The following is a 21,272-nucleotide window of genomic DNA, read 5'->3' as shown; positions in this document are numbered from 1 at the left end:
TGTTCAAGGTGATTGCGCTAACCTTCGTGGATGCAACGAAATTGATTGCAATAACACAACTCCTCAATAGCGTAACATCGAAAGTCTTCACGGTTCAGAGTTCGGGATTTGCCATGCGGGAGCGCTACGAAGTTAATTAGCCGCACCGTCTCCTTCCACGGTGTACTGAAACGTCAACAGCGTCAGTCTCGCGTATCTTGATATCGTTTCGGGTTATCGTACCGTGTACCGTACCGGGACGTTGCAAAGTGGTTTACTTAAACTCACTAATAGCAGTGCGCCTGTGCCTTATAAGAGTAGGTAAACCCTCTACCAGCTCTTGCAAGGCATTCCTCTACTGACCAACGATAAAAGAGGGAATGGTTATCCATGCGCCACTGTCCAGGCAGCGCGAGTCCTGCAGCTTCAGTCATCCGCCTCCTTGCGGCGCGTGAACTGGTCCATCCTGGATACACGGCTTTTCCAAACCTTGCGTTTCTCCTGGCGACTCACTAGGATACACTTGCGTACACGTGACCGTTTCACGAATGTCATGCGTGCGAAATTTGTGCAAAAAGCTTTCGAAGACGAGATACTCCTACGGCCATCTCTCTGTGGCCTTCCTATACCTCCCATTTTGTCACTGTACATAGAACGATAGAACGCCGTTTTAAATATCGATATTTTATCGAATATCGATAAATGTTGGGCAGTCATACAGCCGTCGTGGTAGAGATACCACGCGTCGCATCCGGGGTTCTTTCCTTGGTGCAAGGCTAGGTTCAACTTAGTTGGATTCCCCGGCCAAGTGCTCTGCGCAGTCGTTTGTACTGCTCGGGCAGTGGCGTAGCCAGCAGGGGTGGGCAGTAATAGCACGGCCCCTAGGGACCGCGATAATTCTAATACCGTGTGTTATAATACTATTACTGTAACACTTTTGAGTATTTCTATTATGTGTTATAATACTCATTTTCGAAATGTATTGATATTTATATTATATAATACACAAAATCGAGGTAATACTTTTGAAGGTGTAATACTTTCCCAGAGTCCGGCTTAGTGTCACCGCTGCATTTTACCAGTAATTTTTCGTACCACAAGCATTCGGACACGAAGAAGGCCCTTAGTACTTCACTGCCCCAAATTATCCCAAAGGGAGTAGCGTCGGGGCCAGCGGTTGCTGGAGGCTTCCCTGCATTCCTTCCAGTTCAGCGTCCATAAGGATGGGTCATCCCATTGCAAGGCCTTTGTCGTATGAAAGGGTGAGTCCAGTCCAGCCATCCCTGTACGCGGTTGTCCTATGGACAGTCACACACTTTTGGACGGCCCACATTTTATCGTCCAGACTGAACGACAGACTCTTCCACAGTGAGAGCAAGCTGCTCACCGTGGTCAGTTGATCAGCGCTATCTCATCAAGTTCGAAAACGCTGTGCACTATAGAGGACTACCCCCTTGACAACGTGCTGAAGGTGTAAGCACCTGAACTTGTATATATTTTTTCTTTTTTCCATTTCTCCTCAAGCTCTGTATCAATGTATTACTAGTATTACTCGTGTAATGCACACAAGTAGTAGTATTATGTATTATAATACCTCAGTATCAAAGTATTATGTATTAGTATTATAATACAAAATATAATACAGCAAAAACATTACTACCCACCCCTGGTAGCCAGTTTCGGGAGTTCAACCCTCTCCTCTCGCAAATCGTACCTCCGGCGGTGCATTTCAGCATTTGGTAGAGAGGAAACCTGGGTTTCCGCAGAACCCCCTACAGAATTACTTTTCCGGATTCGTCATTGAGCTCGGGTTATGAAATACGTTATCCAATATCGATATGTATACCGAAACTTTTAAGCGACATGTTCACGAATACTCATCCGTGTTCGGTTACAGATATCGACGAGAATCAATAGTCCTTACAATTTTCTCGCTACGTTAATTACGTTAACTCCGATAATGTTGCATTCGCTATCTGTTATACAGCCGACGATACTATGCAATAACGAAGTGGAACATGTACGTACAATATCCAGTCCGTAACCGTAAAGTAGCCAAGGTTCTCGAACGGCAGACCCAAGAAGCGCATATTGGATAATATGGGCAGCGTAGTCGTGTGCGGCAAGGCTGATACGCTCGACGTTGTCAAAATAGTGATCATCCTGCGTAGTACCGTTAAAGAATGGTATAGTACTTCCAGGGTTGAGATGAAAAGGCTTTGTGCGTACGTTACGCAAAGAATCTGCCAGATATGAACCACGCGGTTGTGTCTCCTGACGCAGAAGAGAACGTTCGCAACGGTGTAGATCGCAGTGCCATCCTTATTGATGGTGGCGAACATGGGGACTATGATTTTCACAATACGAGAGTTGATGCCCATTTTGTCCTCCATCATGCTGATGGTGGTACCCATACAAGCATTGCTGCAAGAAGAAAACGAGCCAAGATCAGTAGGATAGTACCCTATAGAGCGGCGATATATTGTCGGTGGAACGATGTATGGCAATGCATGGTACTCGGCTCCTGTCATAAGATCGGTAACTCCCTCTACCGGCTGAACGGAATGGATTTCCGCAAAATCGGTGCGTTCTGAAGCATCTGGTTTCGAAGCACTGAACGTTGCTGTGCGCAATGCAGAGATACTACTTATTTCTTCGGGGTCCCAAAGCGCCTGTGTACTCATTGGGAAATCCTCTATACCACAATTATAAGTATACCACAAAACCGCTCTTTCGTCGTGCTTGTAACGCATTAAGAAATCGTTGGCGTCGTGACGCACGGACTTCGACGCTGCCACAGCGGACAGACTATGAACCCCCTTTCACCAAATGCTAGTTACCAAATACCTGTATGTACCCCTAGTTGCAGGATGCCCAATATAATTCAAAAATGTTTGGTGGGTCTGGACATTTCGTGCCGACAGGAGGAACGTTAATTGATTCAAGTGACGATTCAAAACGACCATATCCGTGGAAAAGTTACTTTCGACGTGGGAAAAATGCACCCAGAGCATCCACTCTCGTGAGGGTGGAAACAAACATCCAACAACAAGTCTCGGGAGTGTTGCATCCAACCTCTCCGCAATTTTCTTTTTTTTTTTCGGTCGTAATGAAATTCCTTGGTTACACGGACATTCGGTCTCTGAGCTACAGCACTCGGTGCGTTTGTAACCAATGAACCGCTGCAATGTGCCGGTGGAAGACAACCTTCTGTACAGTCTTATTGTATACAAGCACGGAAACACACAGGAGTGGGGTTATTGAACACATGCCTTACCTGGAGCTTGTGCCGAAGGCTGTGATCAAAGGAAGTGCTATGCCGGAGTAGAAGGCTCGGTACTTTTTTCGGCTGAGCAAAAGGATAATCGGCATGGTAATCAAACCGTGAATGCCCAGAGCGATGGACACACACATGAAATAGTTCCTCAGCTGGTACATAAGGGTGACGAACTGAGTGGCACGAAGAGTTTGTGAGGCTAACTTAAAACAGATGCCCACAGGGTAGTACCTGCAGAGTACAACTCCAATCATCGTCACCGTCAGCAGCAACACATTATGCAATGCACATTGCTCCTACACTGTTAAAACAGAACTTCACTACATAGCTCGCTGCTAGCCAACCATATAATTCCGAACGATATCATTCCGTGTCTTTATTTGCCGAAAATGGGAGGAGGCTGCTCGAATATCGCTGATTAGGCAGAACTCCTATCCGCAGGTATTCAGATACGGGTGTAATAGGTGTGATATTGTCTGAAAACAGAACTTCACCGCAAAGCACGCTGTCCGCCAAATATTGCAAAGAATGATAAGGTTATCGCTTCTGATTCGAAGAAATGGGGGTGGAGGAGTCTTACACCTTTTCGTGGCAATTTGAATATATGAAAATTGCCACAAAAAGGCGTGCGCCCCCCTCTCTTCGAATCAGAAGCGATAACCTTATCATTCGTGGCAATGGTTGGCGCACAGCGTGCTTTGCGGTGAACTTGTTTTTAGAGTGTACGCTTCGTAATTCCATTTACAATTTATTGTTCAATACTTCTCCATGATGCGTGCACAGTTAATACAAAAACGCACGTTTTTTTTTCGGGTACGGGCGAGTAGACGTACCGCCATCATCCAGATACCTCTATCCATTGTTAAGTCAGTTTAAGAATTGTAGCACCTAATCAGACGCCAACGCGGAGGTACACAACGTTCTGCTTTATCGCACTTAATACAGAACTTCACCGCAGAGCACGCTCCTAGCCAACCATCATCTCGAATGACATCGTTCTCTCCACCGATCTGCTGGAAACGGGAGGCGTACGCCATTTTTGTGACCATTTTGTGACAATGAACTGAATGAACTTATAAACTGCATAAGTGTTACAAAAAATGCGTACGCCTCCCGTTTTTCACAAATCAGGGGCGAGAACGATGAAGTTCATTTTTAAGAGTGTATACACTCTTGAAAATGAGTTTCACCACATAGCACGCTCCTAGCCAACCATCATCCGGAATGGCAATGTTCTCGTCCCTGATTTGTTGAAAACTGGAGGCGGAGCCTATTTTTTAGCCATAATGCCGTACATATACAGGGTGTGTGCAGAAAAACGTGACCCGCATTTTTACATGTAACTCGTTGTCTACTTAGCCGAGGAACTTCCGGTGGCGCACGACGGTGTATTTATGCGTGCGAAAGCTACAAAAAAAATCCTGGAAGCCATACTGAGTGTAAAAAAATAAACAGAGCGCGAAAACATGCGCTTCCATGCATTAGAATAGCGCGGTCATGACAGTGCATGGTAGTGCATTTCGGTCCCACGAGAGTTATGTGCAGGCACCGCTAGGGGTACTGCCGATGAGCATTCATGTGGGATATCGTTTCGATTTAGGCACTGATAGCTCCCCTAGCGGGACTTGAGCACAACTCTCCTACGTCCACCATGTTGCCCTTTCACATACACCCTGTTGTCCACCATGTTGCCCTTTCACATACACCCTGTTGTCCACCATGTTGCCCTATTCTGATGCACGGAAGCCGACGTTTTGGTTGTTCCGTTTATTTTTTAAGCTGAGTATGGCTTCCACAATTTTTCTGCAGATTTCGCATCGTGCAGATGCGCCATCGTGCGCCACCGGAAGTTCGTTAGTTAGGTAGGCAACAAGCTATGTGCCTAAATGCGGGTCACGTTTTTCTGCACACACCCTGTATAATAGGCTCCGCTTCCCGTTATCAACAGATCAGGAGCGCGAACGTTGTCATTGGAGATGATGGTTGGCTAGCAGCGTGCTAGATGTGGTGAAGATACGAACCTATCAGATTCATCTATACAAAAGGTGTCACAGCCATCAAGTTAAAATCGCCGTTTGGAGCCGACACAGTCGGCGGGCTATAGCTTGGTAGCGTTCATAGCCCCTTTAAGTTACTTCATGATAAAAAAGGAAAGAAGCGTTTTACGTTAAAAACGAAACATGAAGATAGGCTCGATAAATACGCAAGCAGACGAGTCTTTCTATACGACATTAATTCTCCTTCGTAATCCTCGAGAAACACTTCGATCCAAGCGATTTTCCCCGCGCTCCGTGAAGATTCGATGGATTTAGGGGATTCCTTGGGACGCGTACTTCACGATTTAGTTTCGAAAGGCCCGCTGGGAAAGAGATACGATCGATGTCACGATAGCTGAGGGCACATAAATGCTACATAAGCACCCTGACAGATGCTGTATGGCACAGAGAGGTGCAGATGGTCTAAGAAAATGTCAAGCGTCCATATTTCACGGTTAAAAAGTGACAGAACTTAGCTCTGAGACAGACAAGAAGAAGACATATACCATCACTATAGTTAGAACCGAGGACAGAGGATCGAGGACCTAGGGGTACAGGTTATGGGGGCCAGATGGCGGGACCTATTCGAGATTGGTCTATGATGTTGCACCACCGTCACCTGCGCGAGTGAATGAACTGCTCTCAAAGAACAGCAGTTCATTTATCACGTTGCATACCGGGTGTTTCAGTTAAATCCCCGGGCGAACGGGTACACCAATCGAATAACTTTATTTTTTACATGTATCTGTTCGATACCACCTACGAGCTGCGCACCGTGTGAATGAGCGGGAGGCGCTCATTATATAAATAAAAATTCAAATGAGTTTCGTGAAAAAAAACGACAAAAACATGACTTCTAAAGCAGGGCGCCGTCGACATTAAAATGGGTACTACCCCTTTTGAGACATTCTGTGGACACCTTTTAGAGAAAGATCTGCCACCGAAGCGGGTCATTTGTTGCAGTTATTAATTGGTTTCGGTTTATGTATTTTTGTCGCGGTAGGTCGCGGCGAAGCGCAAAAGGACGTAGTTCATTGATGGATAAAGGAACGAAAGAGCGTCCTTTTGCGCTTCACCGCGACCAGCCGCAACAAAATTATGTAAACCGAAACTGACCAGCTTCGGTGGCGTCCTCTATGTGAAGCAAAATAATGTTACTATGCTAAGCTACGTTACTATGGTGTACGGTGTGGGATCTTACCAAACGAGGAACTTGTTGAGTGTGAGCAGTGTGTTTCCAAACTCGATACACAGGCGAAGCAATATGTTCTCTTTTGAATGCACCATATTCAGGATCATGCCGAGGAGGAAGCAGAAGAATATGATCCCCATGTCGTTCGAAAGATCTGCCATTCGAATCGTTACCGGTGCAGTTTCCAGTGTCGCATCTGAAAGCAGCAGAAAGTAGTACGCGAATGCGGAGTGTTGCGTGCGCAGCGTTACACGCGGTAAAAAAAAGTTCTATACAGTCATTCGCTTTAGTGCTGAGTCACGGTGCTTCCGAAGTATAATGATTAGTAGGCTGATTGCAGAAGGAATCGTCAGGCATCGCAGAGGTACATCGCGGAGATACAGCTCCAGGTTTATTTCGAGAATATGCTCGGCACACCTTTTAGGAGGTAATAGTTGTCGCAAATGTTGTGCTGTGTGGGAAAAAAATCGGATTTAAATCAAATCCGCAAATTTGCAGAAGGCGCTAAATCAAATCAAAATAAAGTCGAGATTTGAATTTATTCCATTAATTCAACTCACTTTAAATCCGGATTTATTTTCAGCACGCCAAATCAAATCCAGTTTTAAATCCGGATTTTTAAAATCCATTACAGATCTGGAAGAGTAATTAACACTGCTGAACAGCTGTGGAATGGTTTCAGAATCGATCGCAGCTTTCGAAGCTCGGATTTTTACATAGAATTCCTAACAGCTGCGTAACTAAGCAAAAGAGGCGAAACATGGAATACATCTACTTCAGTGCGCAACCCAATGAGCATAAACTGCGGTAAAAGGAAACGGGAACATGATCGGTGGACGAATATGGTGCTGCGGGAAACGCAGTGCTTATTACTTCCTTGTCCCCCTGGATTCCAGACACGGAGGCTTTCTGAGCCAAGACAATGTAGTTGCGGGAGCAAAAATTCTACCACGGTGCCGAACATTCTGCCCTGCTCCACCCTGGGAAAACTCCTGGCGGCGCCCCTGCCTACATATGATACATTTATTGATGGGCAGTACGTACGAACGAATGCGAAGAACTATGTGAAATAAAGAGATGAGAGAGGAGCACCGTGATACAGCACTTGATGGGGAGTCGGAAGGATAAGATAAGGACAAGAAGGGGGGGGGGGGGTGACATAGGTTTGTTGCAAAGAAAAAAGGAGGACAAGGATAAGAATATTGAATTGTTTTGGATTTAGTGTCCGCATTATATTACGCAGTATAACATAGGCATGCCGGAGCAGACGTTCCACCACAGCTGCGCAAGCATGCACGTCGCTTACGCATATATAGGTCAAATTTCATGGCAAATTATGTAAATCCAAATTCCTGAGCAAAAGTGTGATTCAATCCAAATCGAAATCATGTTTGTAATGAAGCCGCCAATCAAATTCAAATCAAATCTGCTAGTCTGTTTTGTGGATTTAAATCAAACCCGGGATTTCAAATCCCCAACACTGCAAAAAGTATCACAACATCCCTATCGTCTCAACGGTATTTTAGTATACCTCAGCAGATCCGAGATATATGGAATATAAAGTAGGGGATAAAAGCTATATGGTATAGGAACTGAAAAAAAGAAAAAAGAAGGAATGCTGTCGAATACACTGTATAGGCATGTACCATCTGGTTGCCCCTACAGCTACAGTGTTCCCTACCCTATACCGTTATAAAACAAAACTACAAAACCCGTACGGAGGATAGATGAAATGCAAAACTATTCGTGACATTTCACGTTTACTTACTCTGCTCCCTGTTCGTTGTATTCATTTCTATGGATGTATACGTCTGAAAGACAAGTACTGCATTGGACGTCATGAAAAATGCATGAATACACGATGAAGAATAATAAAAAAAAAGTAAAGCGAATGCCCCAACACATTTTTCACGTAAGGTCACATTCTTACATCTTGATTCCCTTATAGGCATAATGTATTCTGAATTCATCGCGCCCTTCTAAATAAGCTTACATCGGCCTCGAAACTGTTGCAGGTACCGCACAAAGATGCATGCGAACGCAAACCGTGGACAAAATAAAAGAAGCAGAGGTATTTTAGTAGTTTTAGCCTTCGCGACGAAATGCATGCCACACTGTTAAAACAGGGGGGGGGGGGGGAGTGGAGGGGGGGGGTCGAGGTAGTTTGCCGTTGTTGGCCGCACTCAAGTGGGCATCGTCACGACTATAGCAAAAAAAAAAAAAAGGAAAGTGGGAGAGGGAAGTTGAGGGCTTCAAAACTTTGCTGAAAATGGGAGGAGGCGCCTATCTGGGACACATTATGCTTGTCCCAGATAGGCTCCTCCCCCTGTTTTGAACAAATCATGACACAGAATGATATCATTCGGTATGGTGGTTGGCTAAGAGCGTGCTATGTGGTGAAGTTCCGTTTTAACAGAGTACCGTACACTCTTAAAAATGAACTTCACCGCATAGCACGCTCCAAGCAAACCATCATCTCGAATGATATCGTTCCATCTTCCATGATTTGTTGAAAACGGGAGGCGTACGCCTTTTCTCGGACAATTATGAGCAGCATGTGTGTCACAAAGACATCATATATCACTCGAAATGATGTTTGGCTAGGAGCGTGCTCTGCGGCGAAGTTCAGTTTTAAGAGTGTATATGCACGATTCGGTAGCGAAAGACAAAAATAATATGCACGGTATTACGTGACCTCGTATTAACACGGTCGTGGTAGTTTTTCTCAGCGTTGCCCGGATGGCGAAGTACACTTGAGTTTGTCTACACTCTTAGAAATGAACTTCACCACATAGCACGCTCCTGGCCAACCATCACCCCAAATGACAACGTTCTCGCCCCTGATTTGCTGAAAACCGGAGGAGGAGCCTATTTTGTGCCGATTATGCACGGCACAAAATAGGCTCCTCCTCCCGTTTTCAACAAATCTAGGGCGAGAACGTTGTCATTCGGGGTGATGGTTGGCTAGGAGCGTGCTATGTGGTGAAGGTCATTTTTAAGAGTGTAGGAGCTGCCGCAACATAACTTCACCGCACAACTCGCCGAAGACCAACCATTGCACGTAATGATACCTTTACGGCTCCTGATTTGTGGAAAGCGAAAGGCGTACTCATTTCTCTGACAATCAACGCAATTGCATAAGTGTCACAAAGAGGCGTGCGCCTCCCATTTTGGAAAAATCAGGGGGCTTAATCGCTTGTACGCGTTACGAGTTAACGAGGGGCGGGGCACTCGTCGAGAAGGGCACGTGATGAAACACGTGCACGGCGCTCTTCGCGCGATTTGTGAAGGATTTCCCACTCGCTTTTTTGAATTTCGCGCCACTCGTTAGCTCGTAACAGCCGTAACGATGATGATTGGCTGGGAGCGTGTTGTGCGGTGAAGTGTTCACGTCATAGAAGCTGAATCACCAATCTCATCATCATCATCTATCTGCATCACAACAGCTCCGCAACATCACATCTGCTCTGGGGCTAAGATATCCGGGAAAATCACTTGGCCGCATAATACGGTCATATACCCAACCATCTTTCTGGATTACATCGGTCTTCACCGTCTGGAGGCGCACGCCTTTTTGTAACAATTCTGCAGTCGTGCAATTGTCACAAGGAGTACCCCCCGTGCTTTTGAGTGACGACAGTATCATTCGGTGCAATGACTGGTCTCAATGCAGCGTGTCGCGTGGTGAAGTTCTGTTTCAAGAGTACGGAGCAGGCGCATCGCCTAATCATATCACTCTGCCGAAAGGTGAAGTGGAGAGAGGGATCGAAACAAGCGCATCACGTGATACCGCCACGGACCAATGCCACCGATAAATAACAAAAGGCCTGCGTACTCCGTCGACTGACGTCACGCACGTGGCCCCACTGTCACTGTTGGCGATAGATGGCGAAAGAAAAGCTCCCCAATTGAAAACGTATACATGGCAGCCGGTCCAGGTGCGTGGCGTTCTCGAAAGAGTGCTCAGGCCTTCGGTTATGGCATTGCACGTGCCCACGCTATGTCGGACTTCACTCCGTTTGTAGAATGCGTTCCGAGAAACGGAAGGACAGTTTGAGCAATACAAGTGACGACCGTCTGCGTTCTTCTAACACCGATAGAAGAGTTGCAAACTGTAACACTCACCGTAAAGATGTAAGCGCCGGCGAAGCTCTCTGGCACCAAGTTCCTGAACAAGATCATGACGTGTGTTAAGCAGTTTGCTGAAGCATTACGGGTGCCGTCGGGGTCAGAGAAGCACTACGCGAGTAATACATCTACTGACTAACAATAACAACAAACTACAACCAACCAATCATTTCCTTCTATACACCTCGCGCCAATGAATTTCTCAACTAACGATACATAACATGACATCGCTAATTACTAACTGACTACTAATAAGGAGAAATATGTGAAATGAAAAAATGTGAAAATGCTTGAAAATCCAAAGTAATCGAACTTTCCTCCGTGGTAAATGGTACTACGCGCGATATAACGAATTCCGGGTATAACGAATTCAAAACTAGGAGCATACACTTCCCAAAAACATCGTCCGAATATGGCCAACTGCCAAGTATGGCTTCGTGCCCCGGAGGAAACCCTCTCTCTAGGCAGACTACATCGACAGAAGACATTTCATGAAGGAGATATAAACGTAATGCATATCCATTAACTGCGATCGAAGTTATTCCCGCAAAGCATTCGTTTTGTATAGTAGTATTTCTAAAATTTTACTCGTTCGTTTTTATTTCATTGGATGGACTGGGGGTTATACATTAATAAACCATTTTGGGACACACCCAAGAATCGCCTGCTCTTTCTATCTCAATTTGCTCGACTGCCTGCCGGTAGTTGGAGCGCGTATAGCCTCGTGTGGCGTGTGGCTGCGGTTCCCGTAGTTTCCGAGCAGTGGAAACGTTGGTACGATGTTTATTTTGAAAATCAACTTCAGCGCACGCTCCTATCCAACCACCATCTCGAATAACATCTTGGAAACTTGAGGCGCACGCCACTTTTGTGGCAATTATGAACTGCATAATCCACAAAAATGGCGTAGCCTCCCGTTTTCAAATCAGAGGGAAGAACGATGGTTTGGTTTGGTTTGGTTTTATATGGGTTACGGAAGGTTAGCCACCCTTTGCGGGGGCTTACTCGGGATGACGGTTGGCTAGGAGCGTGCTATGCGGTGAACTGTAGTACCGTACTTTCATGTTGAGAAGCACTACGTTCGAAAAATATAACTTCACTGCATAGCACGCTGTGCGTCAACCATTGCAACGAATGATAGGGTTATCGTTTCCGATTCGAAGAGAGTGGTGGTGTAAGTTTTTTTCCTGTTAATTTTGATTTTTTTTTTGCTTTCGTGTTCGCGCCGAGAAACAACTGTGGCTATGGGGAGGGGGGGGGGCGTACATATGTGGACATATGGAGAGAGGACACCAGGAAGGAGTGGGAGACAGGAGGGATTATGTGGTGTGCGTCCTGGGCCGACTTCGAGGGAACTGTGCTGACATTCGGGGAAACCTCAGACAGCACAGCCGATGCGGGGAAATTTTTGATGTATGATAATTGACACAAAAAGACGTACGCGCCCCCTCTCTGTTTGAGACTGAAGCGATAACCAAACCATTCGTGGCAATGGTTGACGCGCACAGCGTGCTATGCAGTGAAGATGTTTTTAGAGGGTACTTCCAGGCTCAGATTGTGAGCGGTATACCGCATCCACGTGAACCACGACATCACTCTTAAAACAGACCTACACCACATGACACGCCACCCATCCCATCCATCCCAGCCAACCGTCATCCCGGATGAACACGTTCCCTCCCTCGACTTGATGAAAACCGGGGGGGGGGGGGGCGTACGTCATTTTCGGATAATTTACGAACTGCATAATGCCACAAAAATGGCGTACGCTCCCATCCCGGCCCCTTTGGGGGGGGGGAGGGGGCGGTTTCCTTGTGGGAGGGCGTAGTGGGGAAGGGAGAGAGGAAAATCCCGTGTATACACTGACGTTTTTGGTGGCCATCGCCCCCCCCCCCCCCCTTGGATCAGCCCCTATTCGGCACGATGGTCGGCTAGGAGCGTGCTATGTGGTGAAGTTCTGTTTTGACAGTGTAGCAAACCACAGCTGCGCATGACATATCGTTTTCTCTGCGGATTCGTTGCAAACAGGAGACGTACGCCTTTTTGTGACACTTACGTTAACTGTCAAAAAAGGACGTACGCCCAGCTACCTCCTCAAACGAGAGGTGATAACTGTATCAATCGCCCTAGTGGTAGGTGCAGAGCGTGTTATGCAGTGAAGTTCCGGGAGTGTAGAGTGCACGTGGATGCCATACAGCTCACAATCTGGGGACGGAAGTACAGCGTCTTCAATAAGCTGTTTCCTTTGTACCTGAACAAGTCAAGGATGCCGTCTACGATGGTCATGGATGGAATAATCGTAGTGATCGGAGGCGGAGGGTCCAGGTTCTCGGTCCGAATTCCGGGATACAGGATTGAGCCCACCAGAAATGCCGTACCGACGGCTAGCAGCTTCGTAGCTAAGTGAAAGATGAGGGCCCTCGAGAAGAGCCGTCGAACGAAGGTGGAGCTGCATCGACCAACGGCGCCGATCATCATGAAAGTTGTCATTGGAAGGACTGTGATTTCGGACACACGACGGAACATCTCCCCGGGAAATCCCAGGTAAGATATCTGAAAAGAGCGGGACCAGGTGCTTAGAGGGGCTCTAAAGCGCAGATATTTCTCCTCGCAGAATTAAAAATAGTGTTACTTTGACAGCTATAGTGTTACTTTGTCGGCAATATAGTGTCACTTTGTCGGCAATATAGTGTCACTTTGTCGGCAATATAGTGTCCCTTTGTCGGCAATATAGTGTCCCTTTGTCGGCAATATAGTGTCCCTTTGTCGGCAATATAGTGTCCCTTTGTCGGCAATATAGTGTCCCTTTGTCGGCAATATAGTGTCCCTTTGTCGGCAATATAGTGTCCCTTTGTCGGCAATATAGTGTCCCTTTGTCGGCAATATAGTGTCCCTTTGTCGGCAATATAGTGTCCCTTTGTCGGCAATATAGTGTCCCTTTGTCGGCAATATAGTGTCCCTTTGTCGGCAATATAGTGTCCCTTTGTCGGCAATATAGTGTCCCTTTGTCGGCAATATAGTGTCCCTTTGTCGGCAATATAGTGTCCCTTTGTCGGCAATATAGTGTCACTTTGTCGGCAATATAGTGTCACTTTGTCGGCAATAGTGTTAAGTTGACACCAGTAGTGTTAAGTTGACACCAGTACGTTACTTTGACAGCACTAGCGTTACTTTGACAGCACTAGCGTTGCTTTGACAGCAATATCGTTACTTTGACAGCAATATCGTTACTTTGACAGCAATATCGTTACTTTGACAGCAATATCGTTACTTTGACAGCTTTGAGACCAATGGCGGGTTGCTCCCCATTGCCCCCTTTGCGCTATAGCTTCTTCGCGCGCGACATTGCCGATGGGAGATCGTTGCGCCATGAGCTTGAGATTGGACAAGTGTGTCGCAAGCAGTACACGTACGTTTGTTTAACTCGGGGTGGTTGGGTGGATGGTATACAGTGGAGGCCTGTACGCACAGGCAAGGCAAATTCTTTTGTTTATCAAACTAATAAGGACATATTCACTCACCTGTTTACGTGTCCATGTGCCTTCAGCTTGACGAGAGAGAAAGCCGAGAGCGAGCCCCGCTACCACTGAGCTACTCATGAGGAATACCAGGAGGTTGCGCGAAACGAAGTTCCCTTCCTGGCCGCGTGGAGGATGCCCAAGTTCTTTCCACGCCTTCTCTGCTCTCAAACTCTTATTTACCCGTAAGGGAAGGAAAAGAAAGGATAGATGTCAAGACGCCCAGGGAGCAGGAAATGTCTGCCGGAGTGGATGCTTACCTCTTTAGAACGAACAGTTCCAACTGTCATTATTTCTTGCCGCAGTTCCTTCAGATGCGCCTTATGCACAGACAGTTGATCCTTCAATGAGCAACGGCTGGTTATACCAGTGACTACCAGAGTCCACAAACATGGAACAATGAAACGTCGTCTGCGAGTAGAATACGAGCGTGGCGCGTGGCGAACGTGAGGCAATAGGACATGGTTGTCAACCGTGGACGTGCTCATACCACGGTTGCGACCGAAGTGGGGCAATGAAGCTATGGGACTATGTGGGTAGCGCGCTGGCCATCATGCCACGTCGAGACTAGGAGATATCAGGGCTCGAAATCCCGGTGCTGGCTGTGGTCTCTGAGGTTTTTCCTGGGTTTTCCTCAGACGCCGTCAGACATATGTCGGCACAGTTCCCTTTGACGGCACAGTTCTCCTTCGGCCTAAGACGCACATCCCCCGGAGCGTTAGTCGTTATGTTGCCCACCTCTGTGAGGCCGACAATGGTTAGCCCTTTCAGCATTACCACCACCACCACCGAGACGGTACAACGAACCAACGCATTTCACTAAACAACAATGGACAAAATACAGAAACCGACACGGAAGATCTTCAGTGTCGGTTTCTGTATTTTGTTTATGTGATCTACAGGACTTGACTCCCCTCTTCGTATACGCTTCTAAACAACAATGGCTGAAAAAAAAAAGGAACATGTTGTTGCGGAACACAAGTAGTGTATTCAAGCAGGTCCATCAAGGTACCACTTTCATGACTCTCCTGTTGGAGCTAAAAACGGCGTCATCGTACTCCATCTCGCTGTAAGCCCATGGAACTGATTAGCCCTTCGTGCACTCTGTCCAGGTAACTTCGTTCTGGTTCTATACTATCAATTTGGTACGCTTGGGGTTAACACGTTTTGTTATTATTTTTCTTAGGTGAATGGCTACACTGTATGATTAACAATATCGTTCATTTTCGCGTTCAAAGCCATCGTGGGTAAAAAAATGAAATAGAGGGAAAGCTGAATTCTGTTGCCCCTCTGACGTGACCCTATGGTGGCGCACGCATGGTATGCGAAAGCGAGAGCTGTGAATCGGTGGAAGAACGTAAGTGGAAGACCAGGATATACTGCTATATCATTCCACGGTGTCTGTATCAAAGTAATATCAACTACGGTGGATCGTTCTGTGGTGTCTGTATCAAGGAATTTGTTGTAGCGGCAAGAGGCTACGACCACTTGACTATGAGAAAAGACGACGTTTCGTCTGTCTTTCCCCGTATACATAGTAAAACTTCGGCCCACGTCGACGCTTACTATCATGGTTCACGTCTTGCTTTTCCTTTTCCTTCGGTCAGCGTACCTTGGCGGCAAACTTCAATGGAAACATCGTGACTCTCTCCATTGATGGTGCTTCCTACCACCGTAGTACGAATTGAACTGGAAGAAAAAAGAAAAGAAGTACCTTAGTTACACCTGAAAAACAGATGGTGGTGGTGGTGGTGGGTGGTGAAAGGGTTTGCCGTTGTCGGCCTCACAGAGGTTTGCAACGTCACAACTGACGCCCTGGGGGAATGTGCGTCCTGGGCCAACTTCTAAGGGAGCCGTACCGACATACGTGTGAAAGCGGAAGCACAGAGCTTCTAAGCTCCGTGTATCACTGACATATTTTTGTCCTGACGAAGGCGGAGCTTAGACAACCCTTTTAACGTTCCAAGTATCTTAAAGGTAAATAAATTATCCCCCTTTTTTCTCACTTCCCGTACCTTCGTAGTCTGTGTTTCATTTTTCATTTCAGCTACATACATGTATAGTACATATTGCTCCCGGAATTTCAACAGATTTTTTCTTCAATGTCTTTCCTGTTTCGCTTATCTGAGGGTCACGTAAACAGGCATATAACCAGTATACTTTTATGTTAACAGTAAAACTCTGTAAAACATCTTAGCCTTGCTGTCGTGGTATTAACGAGTGGTTGCCTGTCGATATGACAGCATGTATCGATATATCGATGTGAGAAACCGAGGACAACCTGTTTACTTTAGTAACCTTATTTCTGTACAAAACCTAAGCGTGGATGGGAAATCCAGAACGCACGTATCATTCGTGTGCGCGTCAAATGTCTACGTCCCCCCCCCCCCCTTCCCTATATTTCTGAAATGTGTCACTTTCCACAAACAAGTCTTCCTCTTAGCGTAGAGATGAGAAAAATTAACGAAAATGAATTTTTTTAGTTTTTACCTCACCAGTTAGCACTGTTTTCGCAATATTCAATAATTCTCATTGCGAAACAACACCCAACGTTTTTTTTTCTTCAATCAAAAATGTAAATGCAAAGTGCAAAAATAATTATGTTAAATCCGGCCCCAAAATGACGGCAAACTGAAACCCGTCTCTCTCTTCTTGAGTTGTCCTCACCGACTCGCCTTTATTAACATCTTTACGGAAGATTTTCAACATGATGATGGCAATGCCGTCCAATGGCATTGAAATGTGGTCAGTGCCTACGATGACGGCCCTCTCCTTCCAGAACATGTCGGTGCTGCGCTTCTGACCCAGGAAATACGGGCACAGGCCTCGTGTCCAGAGACCTAATAGTGTTTCCGTGTATCCTGTAATGGATTTAGTCGTGTAGTTGCCGCTCCTTTTTTCCCCTCCTGCTGCGTATCCTATTACCGTCTTTCGCAAGAGGGAGAGAGAGAGAGAGAGAAAGAAAGATAGCTAATACAAAGCCGTTCTAAATGTGCCTGCCTAAAAAGAAAAAAAAAATATATAAGAAAATACGAATATACACTTTCTAATTCGTGTACGAGCTAGGCAAATGAGGTGCACACAAATGAAAAATGAAAATAAGAGGAGTGTTTTTTCTTTAAATATGTAGTTAGGCGCGGTATGCGAGGGTATATTAGATTACAAAGTAGCGTGGTCTTTAAGGGTTTTACGCTATATAGACCTTCCGTTTTAACTCGAACTTACACCACCTCCTGCTGTAAAGCAAAGGACGGAAAAGCAGTTACTAAACTACGACCTTCTTTCTTATGAGGTTTTGTGTCACGACACGTCTTCGGGAGCAATCTGCACATCTACCATACATACCAATATTCGATTTCAATTTCAAATACCGTAATTTTCGGTGTTATACACTTTTATACGTGTTATACTTCTTCTTCTTATACTTCTTTATATACTTTTTTTCGTGTATAACACGCGTGTTATATACACGAAAAAAAGTGGAAAAAACTGGTCATGCGTGTTATCTATGAGTGCATGCTATACAACGATACATTTCCGCATAGGACCACTAGTGTAAGGTGATGACACCTCGGCGTTCCCGAGCGCTGACCTTAATTCTTGAATTCTGACTGATTTTACACTATAAGGCGGCGCCACGACAAAACGCGACGTGGATCATGAACGATAGGGTGTCATGGTACATAGAGCTGTGCTTAGTATAGGCCTGTTCCACTAAAGTTTCTCTCGGCCACCGCAGCGCCGATCAGGCCCCTATTGTACAGTTGCCGTACTAATGGATCGTGTGTCGTATTTCGCGCCGTTCCGCTGTACTGCGATGGCATCTCTACCAAAGAAAAGAAAGTCGGGCACACAATACTGTTGTATTGTAAACTGTTCTAACAGCTTGAAGAACACGAGGGGTCGGATTCCTGCAGTAAAGTCGTACCGTTTCCCCGGCAAACCATACGAGAAAGGCAGGCGAGAAATGCGAGTGACACCAGCATATACCGCTTGAGTTTCCCGGTTGGTTTTTCCCATTACTGTGGTTTTCTGGTGCACGAACTGTTGTCAGTTTTGTTCACGTAGCAACAAACAGCTGCAGCAATGCTTGCATTTTTCAGTTGTGCCAGCATTACAGGAGCAGCTGGCGGAACGTGCTGTACGAGGGGCTTGTGAAACCTCGTGGTACGGAACAGACACGTACTCAGTGGCGTATCTAGAGCTACCTGCGCCCATGGCAACATGGTTAACATGATGTCCTTGGGGATGCGTTTTCGTGTTGTCCGCACTAGGTTTCACACTATAACCTCTCTAATGGCGGGTGCTTTAGATCATTTATGAATGTGCCAGGTTGAGTACCCGACCTGGCACATTCACATCCGACCACATAATAGCGCCCCTGTTCACCTGGCGCCCATGGCACCTGTCCACACCTGCCACACCCTAGATACGCCACTGCACGTACTCCAACAGGTTATTTGTGTTATTGTAAGGTAACGATTCAGGAATTATGGGTATGACACAAGAGGAACAAAGCGGTGTAGTTGGGATTATGGGTACGACTCTAGAGGTCGGAACGCTACGTTGTTGTGCGATCCATTCGCTCACGTAGCACGCTGCCACCACTTATCTGTATGCGGTCGCAGGAACGTGTTAAATTTAGCTTGTGCTGTGACGCTTGACGCTATGGGCCATGGGCGTACCGAGGGGGGGGGGGGGGAGAAAAAGGGGTGTCAACTCCCGGAACTTCAACGAAGTGTGAAAATTGTGAAAATTGTGGCTCTTTAGACATTGGTCGTCATGATTATTCTCTGATGTCATAATATGAACATCTGAACACCCGCACAGTCCGTAGAGCCCATTTCCAGGAAAAGAGGACCGCACGCTTTGCCCCCCTTGGAAAAAATCCTGGGAACGCCCATGCATGCTGTGGAGTCGAAAGTCACAAACGCCGGAGACGTTTGCATGAGCGCGTGAATGCACGTGCAGTACGTAGAGAGGTACGCTACGCTCTAACGGAATACGGATTTACAACTTACGAAATGGCTTTTCCGATCACGCCCGGTTTTATGCAAATGATTTGCAAAAAACCTAGTAGTTGACGCTGTCTTTCACTTTCGGGATGCATTAGCCCTTAATTAGAGTCACGTCGTCATCAATTTCTTCTTCTAATCCGTAGGCGTGCTTAATTCCCTAAGTTCGCAACCCTAAAGCTTTACTAAGGGATTTTATTTCTAGAAACCCACAGTACAGACGCAACATGATTCCGAAACTGATCGGTTTGCGCGGGTACGCGACCGAGTTACGCGCTTTCGGCCATATGTGGCGCTCAAGGACATGGTTCGGAGCGCACTCAGACGTAGTGCAGCTGCTGGAGACGATGCCTATGTGTGTATGTTGTGTTTCCGTATTCGATTATTGAGTTTGTAAGTGTCTAACACTATAGTGCCGCATGCGACACAAGCATGCGTGTTATACATGAGTGCATGTATAACATTTTGAAAACAGCATGGAACATGAGCATGAAACATTTTCCTCGAGGCCGAAAATCAACGGGTGCGCGTTACATCACGTATGGGTGCGTGTTATACACCGAAAATTAGGGCAAACATTGCGATTGGTCTTCACGCGAGAGCTCGTGGCGAATCACGGATGTAGTGATGAATTTAGCGCTCGCCATCAAGTTGAAGATCCGTATCAAGTATAAACACCGTCATCCAACGACACGCGCTACCACGAATTTTCCAAAGAACCCGCAAAATTTCATAGTTCTTTTAATTTCATAGTTTAGGATTCTTCCAAAAGTAAGGTGACGTCACGGTGTTCTCCGACATTTACACTTTTAAAAATGAACTTCACCGCATAGCACGCTCCTAGCGAACCATCATCGCGAATGATATCGTTATCTGCACTGATTTGTTGAAAACTGGAGGCGTACGCCTTTTTTGTGACACTTATGCTGTTCATAATTGTCACAGAAAAGGCTTACACCTCCCGTTTTCAACAACTGGGCAGATAACGATATTATTTGAGATGATGGTTGGCTAGGAGCGTGCTGTGCGGTGAAGTTCGTTTTTAAGAGTATCTCCTAGCAGCAGTGCACACACTTTCCCACTTTTCCACGCCATGCCCTGCACTCTTAAAACAGAACCAACCATTGCACAGAACAATACCGCTATCACTCCTCATTTGTGGAAAGCGCTGTGACGTCATCAACTTCGCATCACATCACATTTCGCATCACGCAGAGCAAAAATATTTTGGCACGAAACAATGTGAAACAGGTAGGTTGCAATGACATAACTTGTAGGCAGAATCCTCTGTCAGCGGTGTTCGTCCCACGTTCGTCCTATACACTCTAAAAATAGAACTTCACCGCATAGCACGCTGTGCGCCAACCGTTGCCACGATTGATAGCGTTGTCGCTTCCGATTCGAAGAAAGAGGAGGTGTACGCCTTTTTGTGGCAGTTTTAAAAAAATTGCCACAAAAAGGCGTACGCCCCATCTCTTCGATAACGCTATCAATCGTGGCAACGGTTGGCGCACAGCGTGCTATGCGGTGAAGTTCTGTTTCTAGTGTGTACGGTTCTTCTAGGTTCCATGGTGTCAGTTCCACATTCGTCGGGTTTGTCAGTGAGAACCGTGGTGAGAACAAGCAGCGCATAAATCAGTAGCACCTCTTCCTAAAAAGTTTCGTTTACCCAGTACACCTTTTCGTGAAGTCGCTTAATTTCCACTGTAGAGGAGGTGGTGTCCCTCTACATGAGTCCTGACCGGCGGTGGTGGAATGTCCCCACGGGCAGGACGTGGCCTCACACGAGGACAGTGCCGGTAGAACTGGCTGCCCGGCGCAGTGGCGCGCGCCAGCAGAGGCACGTCGTTGTCATCGTCGTCCACGGGCCGCCACATCACTCCCCCCCCACTCAGACGCGGAGCGGTGCATGCGGTTGAGGTCCGCGTCGATACCATGAAGAGGAGAATGACGGCTCGTAGATGGTGGACGACTGGGCACACGGCTTGTGCTTGTGGCTGTTGATGCAGCAGCAGCGGGATGGCGGGAACAAGAGCGCTGCGATCCGGGCGGGTTCCAGTTTTGATATGTGAATGTTGACTGCTTGGATGCTTGAGTGGTTGCTGATTGTGTTGAGTGTCTGCTGAG

At 46.5% G+C, this 21,272-nt stretch overlaps 1 protein-coding gene across 4 annotated transcripts in view; it reads right to left on the bottom strand.

Annotated features, from left to right (window-relative positions):
* The window catches only part of LOC135400691 (excitatory amino acid transporter-like), an 86,155-nt gene that overhangs the window by 1,751 nt on the left and 63,132 nt on the right, over positions 1-21,272 (bottom strand). For 2 of the 4 annotated variants that reach the window (XM_064632528.1, XM_064632529.1), the window contains 9 exons: positions 14,391-15,819; positions 14,134-14,304; positions 12,864-13,165; positions 10,610-10,652; positions 8,253-8,295; positions 6,494-6,680; positions 3,257-3,487; positions 2,209-2,403; positions 2,008-2,142 (listed from right to left, as the gene is read on the bottom strand). In XM_064632528.1, the coding sequence (XP_064488598.1) occupies positions 2,008-2,142; positions 2,209-2,403; positions 3,257-3,487; positions 6,494-6,680; positions 8,253-8,295; positions 10,610-10,652; positions 12,864-13,165; positions 14,134-14,304; positions 14,391-14,618 (1,535 nt within the window). In that variant the 5' untranslated portion in view covers positions 14,619-15,819. The remainder of the gene's footprint in view (positions 1-2,007; positions 2,143-2,208; positions 2,404-3,256; positions 3,488-6,493; positions 6,681-8,252; positions 8,296-10,609; positions 10,653-12,863; positions 13,166-14,133; positions 14,305-14,390; positions 15,820-21,272) is intronic. The other 2 variants (XM_064632530.1, XM_064632531.1) reach the window with 2 other exon arrangements.

Source organism: Ornithodoros turicata, chromosome 7 (genome assembly GCF_037126465.1).
Source record: "Ornithodoros turicata isolate Travis chromosome 7, ASM3712646v1, whole genome shotgun sequence".
NCBI classification, from domain to species: Eukaryota; Metazoa; Arthropoda; class Arachnida; order Ixodida; family Argasidae; genus Ornithodoros; species Ornithodoros turicata.
The sequence above is the reverse complement of the archived record's forward strand: the minus strand, read 5'-3'. Positions and strand labels throughout refer to the sequence as shown.